Genomic DNA, 9196 nt, shown 5'->3' with positions numbered 1-9196 from the left:
CCATTTACACACATTTCCTGAACTTTCTTTATTCAAACATTTTTTCTATCTTTCTTTAGTTTTTACTACTACTGCAATTAGTATTTGTAAGTACAATCTGACTTGTTTTTTGAGACCATGTGGCATATTTCCCAATAAAATACAACAAGAATCTAAACTAATCTTTGAGCTGGTTATTGACCTTTATCTCATTTCCTAACCCACAATTTCCTTTCTACGTGCAGTTTTAGCTCAAATTTAACACCCATGGGTGATGACTCAGAAGGATGAAGGCCTCGTACCTGTTATTCCACCGCGCCTCTATTCGTGTATTTATGGTAAAGCCCTCCGCCACACGGAAGAAAGGTTTCAGCTAGCATGATGCTCACAGGGATGTAAAAATTTTCTACTGCGTCGCTTCTTTTCACATTTTTTAAACCACTACTTGGAAGCACTTACTAATTCTTCTAATTTACCTGGCATATATTACTTTGAATGAGTCAACATGGCGACGTGCATTCCCTTTCAAACACAGTTATCCTCAATAATGGAGGTTCTGGTGAAGGCAGCAGTGGCAGAGATATCCAAACTAGTCGATGACAAATGTGCGTTTCTGCATCTTGAAATATCCCGAAAGCAGAGCGAGAACGAGATGCTGAAGAGGAAACTGCTGGTGATGGAGAGCAAAAATGCGCAGCTGCAGCGAGGATTCGGTAAGATTTCCATCACTGTTTGTGCCAACTGACAACTCAGTGTGTTGTGCATCTAAATGTAGAAGTAGAACCAAACGCAGGAAGAATTTGATTTAAAAAGCCACCGCTGGTGTGTTTTATGTTAACCTCTGCTTATTTTTGTAAATGAATTTCGAGGTATTTTACTCCCCCTCCAAATAATATCTACTTTTCCTCTGCCTGAGCTTTCAAATTGAGATTTTTCTTCCCTTCTGCAACCAGAAAACTACATGGACAGAGGAACTGATGTGGGTAGCAACTGTCCGCACCCTGCAAGAGATATGAAGGTCTGTGTTTACTACATGCTCTAATAATTGTTGCCTTTTGGACAACATTTGCTCTTTTAAAAAAACCCCCAAACAAAACAAACTTTTTTGTTTTTAGAGAAGTCATACATAAAATGAATATGTTGCTGCAAGTTTCAATGTTTACACAGTTTAAAAACATACCAGCTACATGGAAAAAGTAACTCCGCTTAATTTAGATGTTTTAAAAGGGAGACCTGGCCTTTAAACAACCATGAAGTGACATCTAAGGGATAACTTTGTAACAGCAAGAATGGTGATTGAAGGATAAAAAATGTTTTGAAGAAAAGTCAACAAACTGTTAATTTTATTCCTTGTTAAATTAAAGTTATTTCAATAATCCTTCAAAATAGCACCTGTAGGTCTTTCATGGTGGTTACGATGGGGTAAGATTTGCATCTCGAGTTATTTTGTTACCCCCTCTGTGTCACACACCTAGACTTAAAATCAGGTCCAGGTTAGGCGTCTGCGATTTGAGCTTCCTTTAACAGTGACAGCTGAAAGCTGTGAGGTTTGTGCTCTGCTGTTCTCTTTGCTGTTGAAGTTTGTGGTTGTCATCAAGACAATATCTGAAGATTGTGTTCATATAAAAATAAATAAATAAACAAATAAAACAAGAAAACGTGTATTGCCTGTGAGCATGGGAATTCAAACATATCCCCAAATGATATGAGATAAAATCCCCCACACGTGGAAGGTCAGTTCAACCCAGGGGCAGATTGACTGATGCAACAAGAAGTCTTGCAAAAAACTTGAGCATTTGTTCATTTATTCTTTAGCTGTTAGTGTCAAAGTGTTAGCATCAGAAAAATAAAGAAACAGTAGAGCTGTATGGCTGGAGTAACAGTAGACATGTTTGGTGCAGACAAAAGATGAGAAAAACTGTTCACCATCTGTGAAGTTTAGTGGTGGAAGTGTTGTGGTTTTGCGCTGTTTCGCTGCCTCTGCAGAAGGTCCCTTATAGTCATTTATTTACTTGTGAGTTCTACTTCATATTAAAAACTGCTTAGATATAATGTGAGGTCATCTGTTGAGTTTGCATTGAGGGGATTCTCAAAAATCTTTCATGTTAGAGTGATCAGAAATTTTCACACCCAGACTGATGAACACTTCCGAAAAGCCTACAAAAAGTTACAGTGTTTGGACGTGGATATAAGATGTGTAGTTTTGTACACCAGTACAGTGGATTTTAGATCAAACAATCGAGATGTGGTGAAAGCGCAGACTTTCAGCCTTTAATTGAAGGGGTTTAACAAAACTGTTACATTAACCTTTCAGGAATTATGGGCATTTTTATGCACAGTTCCCCATAATCAGAGGCTCAGAAGGACCTCACTGTATTTCTGCTAGGCCTTCACACACCAGTTAAAGTAATTGCTGTTGCTGTTTTTGTACTGTAAATGATTGAAATGGTAACTTTATCTTAAAGCGTCATCTTTATTTTGTTTTCCAAAAGAATTAAAAGTTTGCCTTTCTAAACAAAAAAAATCCAGAAACTTTTAGTGGTTGTATATATTTTTTCACAAATTGTAAAAGAAAAATGGGGGGAAAAATGGGCAGCTGACACTGGTGATAAACTAGTTCAAAAAGTGGATCAAAAACCTGTGTGTTAATCTAATAGTGTCAGTTATATGATAAATGTCACCTCGCTGCGGAAATGTCACCTCTTAATCTTATAGTTTTGGTTTCATTGCTGAGGCTTTGTTTGTGTGACACCACTCCCATAGGTGTTTCTATTTATGGCAGGTAGCTGTGTTATGAAAAGGGTGGATTAATAATTAGTAAGTTGTTTGTAGAGGGGAAAACAAAGCTAAAAGAAGTGAAATATAAAACTTAATTTGGCAGATTCTGGTGTTGCAATCTCTATATTATTAACATATATCTTAGAAGTTCTCAAGTTGAAAAACAAATAAGGTAATCCATGCCCTTTTTGTGTAGTTTCCTGAGATTGAAGATGCAACTGTTTCCTTCACAATTAAAGAAGAAAGTCCAGATGAGGCTCTATGGATCAGTGATTCTGCTGGACCAATTGGTGAGTTGAAGACCTAGGTTTTGTGCAAGAATTAAACCTTAATTGAACTTCACACCCTTACCTGAAGTCTCCTAACACCTGTCACCTGCAGGTTCTGCTGTTCAGTACCCTAACGCTGCTAGTGCTCCAGAGAACCAGCAGTTTGAAGAGGGCCACCAGTTAACCCATCCAGAGGTTGCCAGACAGAAGCCATCAGAGTTCAGTGACTCGTTTAACTCTGCCCAGCGTGCAGTAGACATCAGTAGCCTTCAGTTCACAGTGAAGACAGAGAAGGAAGAAGATCGACTGGCATTCAGACAGGATGGGTGCCAGCACAATGTGGGGAAGCAGACGCAACTTGCTGCTGAATTTTCATTGGATGAAAGGGAGAATCAAATTTGGTCGTCCATAATTGAAGGTAATGACATTGACACTGGGTTCCCTGACTTCTCTAGTGTAGTAGAGGAGTATTCCAACACGTACCCGGACCATTCAGATCCAAATGTAGCTTCTAACCTGAGCAAGTCGACTAACGTCCAGCAGTTGCCTTCTCAGAGGCTTTGCAATGGGATTTACAACAGCGAATATCAGAAGGACGTTCCACAGTCGTCAGATTTCCAGCCTAGGTCGCAGGCTCCGTTATTGCAGCAAGACAAGCAGAAGGAACTAATTTACCCGCAGAGAAACGCGTCACACTCCACTCACCTGAGCCAGCTAGAGGAAGACCCTGAGAGGGAGACCGCAACTCGAGACGGACCAGTTGTAACTCAGTCGCACAACACGTTCACACCGAGCAGCTTTAACCCTCACAGCCTACACAAACCCCTCTCTGGGACGGCCCGATGCTACGGGTGCTCGCAGTGCGGAAAGTCGTTCAGCCGCCTCCACCAGTTCAAGCTGCACCAGCAGAGCCACAAGAGAAAGCGAGCGTTTTGGTGCACGGTGTGCGGGAAGAGTTTCCAGTGCTCGTCGCACCTCAGCATACACCACCGGACTCACACGGGAGAGAAGCCGTACGGTTGCGGACAGTGCGGGAAGAGGTTCACGCAGCAGAGCAGCCTGAGGGTTCACCAGCGGACGCACAGCGGGGAACGACCATACAGCTGCTCACAGTGCGGGAAAACCTTCATCCTCATGCATCATTTAAAGCGACACCGAATCATTCACACCTACAGCTGAGGTGGTGCGAGTGGTCGAGGTGAAAGACGACGGTCTGAGAATCAAATATTCAGTGGACGGCAGCTTTTTTTTCCAGTGGGATTTTTTTTTAACCATATGGCATTACTGAACAACTTTGTATATTAATGCATATTTTACTATGCAAAATCCATCTGGATATCAACATGTTTGCTTCTTTTTAAGTACTTAAAATGATCAAAATGTGAAACTGAACTGCACCCTCGTTCACACGTTTGTGAAACCCTTCCAAAGCTAGAAATCCAAAAAAATGGAAAAGGAAAACCAAGCTCTTAAATGGTAAATGGCCTGTATTTGTATAGCGCTTTACTAGTCCCTAAGGATCCCAAAGCGCTTTACACAACCAGTCATCCACCCATCCAATCACACACTGGTGATGGCAAGCTACATTGTAGCCACAGCCACCCTGGGGTGCACTGACAGAGGCGAGGCTGCCGAACACTGGTGCCACCGGGCCCTCTGACCACCACCAAGCAACGGGTGAAGTGTCTTGCCCAAGGACACAACGACCGAGACTGTCCAAGCTGGGGCTCGAACCGGCAACCTTCCGATTACAAGGCGAACTCCCAACTGTTGAGCCACGATCGCCACCAAGCTCTTAAATGGCTGAGTCATCATCTAAAACCACGTGGCTTTGCTCTTACAGTTACCTGCATAAGTGCAGATCTGCTCTGACTTCCTGTTTGTTTTTGCTTCTCATGTCGAACTGGGGTTCGTGTCATCTCAGTACTGAAACCTTACAAGCACAAGATGCTCATTACCCCCATTCACTCTGACAAAGGTTTTTCATTCAAATTCATTCAAACTTTTCTCAGGTTTGTGCTTTAATGTCAGACGTTCGAAGCCTGCCTGACTCGTCCTCTCTGTTAGATTTTCCATGAAACTCTTCCCATAAACCCTTTGCTCTTTGTTATGCTTTATATTAAAACTGTTATCAAAACCAACAGATGCATTTTTTTGCTGTTATACTCACATGAAAGAATTAAATTCAGACCTTTAGATGGATGAAGGGATAGAGGGTTTTGTCAGTGTTTCTGGTTTTGGACGTCACACTTTTTCAACGACAAACTTCGAGCTCTTGGGTGCAGCTACTCGCGTAGTAAAAATGAATGTCATGTTGTGGTTTGTACTCACAGTTATGTGACTATAACTCACAGGTACACACTTCTGTTTGCTCCACTTCACGTGCCCGGCCGTGGAGCGCTGGCTGTTCTGAAAACTCTGACTGCGAGGTTAATTAGCTATGCGAGACAGCTGTGCCTCTCCTCAGCTGGCAGTGCTCCCATCACACCGCTCCAGCTCTCCTTCATACACCTGAACCAGGAAACCACTCCCTGCTGACACAGAGTTCCTCAAACTACTTGCCTGAGTTCACTATCATTCAAAATTAGGCTGCAAATATTATTTTAATCCATTAACTTTCAAAAGATATATGACTGATTAATGTTATTTAACTCTTGTCACGTTGACCATTAAGTAATTCACCATTTTGTGAGTCATTAACAATAGAAACGGATACAAGCTGAATTTTAGCATTAGTAAAACCTTTGGGGATTTTTCCCTTAAAACAAAAAGGTTAAAACCACAGCTTTAACTTTTTGTCTTGAACAACAATGGTCCAAAAACCAATTACGTGAAAGACACGAAAAAAAACAAGCCTTTGATTTTAAGATTTGATTTTGTAACACAAACAAGATATTTAATAGGAACATTTTATAATTAATTTACTCGGTCAGCAATCAGATGATGCTCAGATTATAGCATCCTACTGTAATCCACCAAATTTCTGTCTGCTTCTCTGCAAACTACAAGACTTCAGCAATAGTCATGGCAACTAATTTTAAACCTTATCTAGATTAAATTTTATTTTACCTAACAAACACCCACCGACATGTGAAAATGACCCTTTTTTTTTAGCATTTATACACTTATCATTTTATATAAGCATCATAGCATTTTAATTGCACGACAATTAAACGTCTCTATTATTGTGGCCTCTTTAACTTAGGCATAAAGCGCCTTGAGGCGACTGTTGGGATCTGGCGTTACATAAATCAATAACCTGATTTATATCTACAAAACTCGCCTGCCGACCACCGAACAACAGACTGAAATTGCAGACAGACACTACTGCAGCATGCCATGCACTCATCAGATTTGCAGTCAGTCCATTAGATGAGATGTCAGCAGAGGGCGTTGTAACTCATCCAGGGTGACTGTGCAAAAAGGGAACTATGCTGCTGCCTGAACAGGAACAGGGAGTTCACACTTTGATGTTTATTACAGGAACTAACAGCAACCACCTGCCTGTGAACTTCATGTATTTTACAGCCTCTTACATAAACTGCTCTCAGGACAGTCCTGCGACAGGCACATCAGCCTCTAGAGCACTTGTCTCTGTCTCTTTGCGTTATTCCACCTCTTCATGCTTTGTGTTCTTCACTCGCTGTTTTCTCTTGGACTGTCAGGCTCTCAAAGAGGAGAAACCCTGTAACACTGAGACAGTAGATTGAGTCGTACACAGGCTGTAACAGGCCTGAGATCATTTGGATAAAACTGCTTCCTGTAGTTTATAAGATAAGCCTTTTGGATTGTAATGCCAGCTCACTTGGTTTATACTGAAATCTCTAAACAGCAGTGGATTACTGCGAAATTTACTTCTATGGTTTCCAGACAACAGATCCATGAAATAACACATTCATTCTTAGAAAAATAATGCTGGCATACCTGAAATACTATTTTATTTTTTTTTATTTGCTTTCATCGAGTCAATATCCCAATTTTACTACCAAATATGGCCTTACTCTGGGTTTGTTCTATTAATAAATGTTGGAAATATAACATGCTAAAGAATGATTATTATGCTATAATGTTAAATATTAACCTTGGTTAACATGGACTTTTCAATATCATCATCATCAACAGATCAACACTGTGACGTCAGTCTTCTGTGTAAGGTGACCTTGAGTGTTTTGAAAGGCGCCTAAAATAAAATGTATTATCATTATTGTTATTACTTCTCTATCCCGTTTTCAAGGCTCCAGACTCTTGGCCTTGTTCAAAACCTGTCAGAGTTTTTGGTAAGAGCACGTGCACAGAACTAATATGGAAAATCTTGTTGGTTAAATTTAAAGTTTATCTTTGTGGGCAGGATTAAATACACAGTTTTAATGTGGCTTTTTATTGGGAGGTTGTAAAGTACAACAAAAAACTGCCCGGGTGCAGTGTGCCCCGGTAGATGGCGTGTGAAAAACACTTCCTTTTTCTTCTACATTATCTTTCGAGAACAGCTGTCATATTTGTGAGACTTTTTTGATGTAAGTGGAGGAAGTTTTCAAAGGCTTATTTGTCCAATAATGGGCCATTTTAATACAACCCCTCAGTTTATCCTCTGTGTAAAACATCCTGTTTTAGCTCACTTCACCTACCTTTGAGCCAACTTTCTGTCAGCTGGATGCCTCTCACAAGGATTAAACAGTAGGTGGGCGGGGCTTCTGTGTTCTTAGTTTTATAGCTGCGATGACAGTAATCGTGTCCCCTCTAAATAATAACACACAGAGCTGAAGCGGAAATGTCTAAACCTTTGTCTCTTAACTAATAACTTGCACACATGCGGACACTTTATTTGTGTGTGCGTTTTCGACTATTGTTCAGCTGTTTGTCTTGTGTAAATATCTGATCATGACTGCAACTCAATGCATTTCAACATCTAAGTTAAACTGGTGACAGAGTTTACAGAAAATAGGTCTGAAAAAGAGAACAAATCTAGTGAACTTCACTTCTCTAGGTTAAAATGCTTTGTTGAGGCCAGAGGTCAGAGGAGAATGGCCAGACTGCTTCGAGTACATTCAGAGATCAGAGGTGCGATCTATTCCTATGGCCTTATTAGTAATCCTGTATATATTTCCACTCACATTTCAGCAGAATCTGTCTTCTGTCTTTTACCTCAGCTGCAAGTTGTAGAACGTGTTATCTGTGGCGATTCAAAGCTTATATATAAAGTGTGTTCAAGTCAAATAGTGCAGATCAGTACCTTTAACTTTCTTGTTCGAAGGAGGAACCAGAAGTGAAAATATGTCAACCGCTTTGCGTTCAACATATTTTTATGAACAGCAAGCAAATTACTCACAGTACACTGAGGACTCACAAAGGTTTATGTGCGTACTTTTCCATAAATCTAGCCTTCACACCCACAGGATGATTCTTTGTTTCTGTGTATTTATTCAGCACATTTTGTGCAGACACCTGATCGCCCTCTTTTGGATGCTGGATTACAGACAGCTTGTAAAATTCTCACAACCTTGTTTGGCTATAAACAGCAGTGCCTGAGCGTCATGGAATTTTTTTTCTTTTCATGGGAGGAGGAAGGGAGCAAATGGCAGTGGGTGATATTTGGGTAAGAAAGTGACCAGAGGTGGCATGCAGAGTAGAAAATGCATGGGAAAGTTAGGGGAGGCTGTCAGTGATAAGAAAGGAGGATAAGGACTGCAGATAAAATGAGAAACAAACTGAGTACCTACTAAATTCTTACTCAGGGAAGCTTACACTGAGCTAGCAGGTTGTGCTTTAATTGAAGGTTTTCTTCTAACAGGCTCCTTTATGTGTGGACACAGTTTGGATTTCTTCACCTTTTTTGGTCCAACAGTATTTTTCTTTGTCCTTTAGGTGAAGCCGAATATTAAAAATAACATTAAAAATTTAGGAGTTATTTAAATTAAGCTGATCAGATTGTCTTTGCTTTAGTGGCACGTTTACAAGGTAATAAATAAACCAAAGGGGTACAAAAATACTTGAATGAAAGACACTAACTTCACAAATAAAAAGGTGAGAACAGTCAGGAAATGTTTGCACACGAATAACAAAAGAACATTACTTTAATTTTGAGTCTCTTAATGCTTTAGCATGAAAATGAAGATTGATTTAAATCATTTCAAGATGACTGGAGAGAGACATCCTGTGATTGATCACAGAAA

General features: G+C 40.3%; 1 protein-coding gene across 1 annotated transcript; it reads left to right on the top strand.

Moving 5' to 3' along the window:
- The first annotated feature begins 338 nt into the window (after nt 1-338).
- On the top strand, nt 339-5703 carry LOC146647705 (uncharacterized). Its single transcript, XM_085388628.1, has 4 exons — nt 339-692; nt 933-997; nt 2954-3047; nt 3139-5703. Exons 1-4 carry the CDS (start codon nt 485-487, stop codon nt 4203-4205), a joined length of 1434 nt encoding a protein of 477 aa, XP_085244754.1. The 5' UTR covers nt 339-484; the 3' UTR covers nt 4206-5703.
- Nucleotides 5704-9196: the final 3493 nt, after the last annotated feature.

This window comes from Rhamphochromis longiceps, linkage group LG18, assembly GCF_057381845.1.
Source record: "Rhamphochromis longiceps isolate RC_006_pf linkage group LG18, R_longiceps_female_GT1.1, whole genome shotgun sequence".
In the NCBI taxonomy this organism is placed as follows: domain Eukaryota; kingdom Metazoa; phylum Chordata; class Actinopteri; order Cichliformes; family Cichlidae; genus Rhamphochromis; species Rhamphochromis longiceps.
Note: the sequence above shows the minus strand (reverse complement) of the source record. Positions and strands in the feature narration are given on the sequence as shown.

Coding starts and splice junctions, on each gene's coding strand:
- LOC146647705 (XM_085388628.1), top strand. CDS start 485: ATGGCGACGTGCATTCCCTTTCAAACACAGTTATCCTCAATAATGGAG. Junction 693..932: donor GCAGCTGCAGCGAGGATTCG/GTAAGATTTCCA, acceptor TTCTGCAACCAG/AAAACTACATGGACAGAGGA. Junction 3,048..3,138: donor TGATTCTGCTGGACCAATTG/GTGAGTTGAAGA, acceptor TGTCACCTGCAG/GTTCTGCTGTTCAGTACCCT.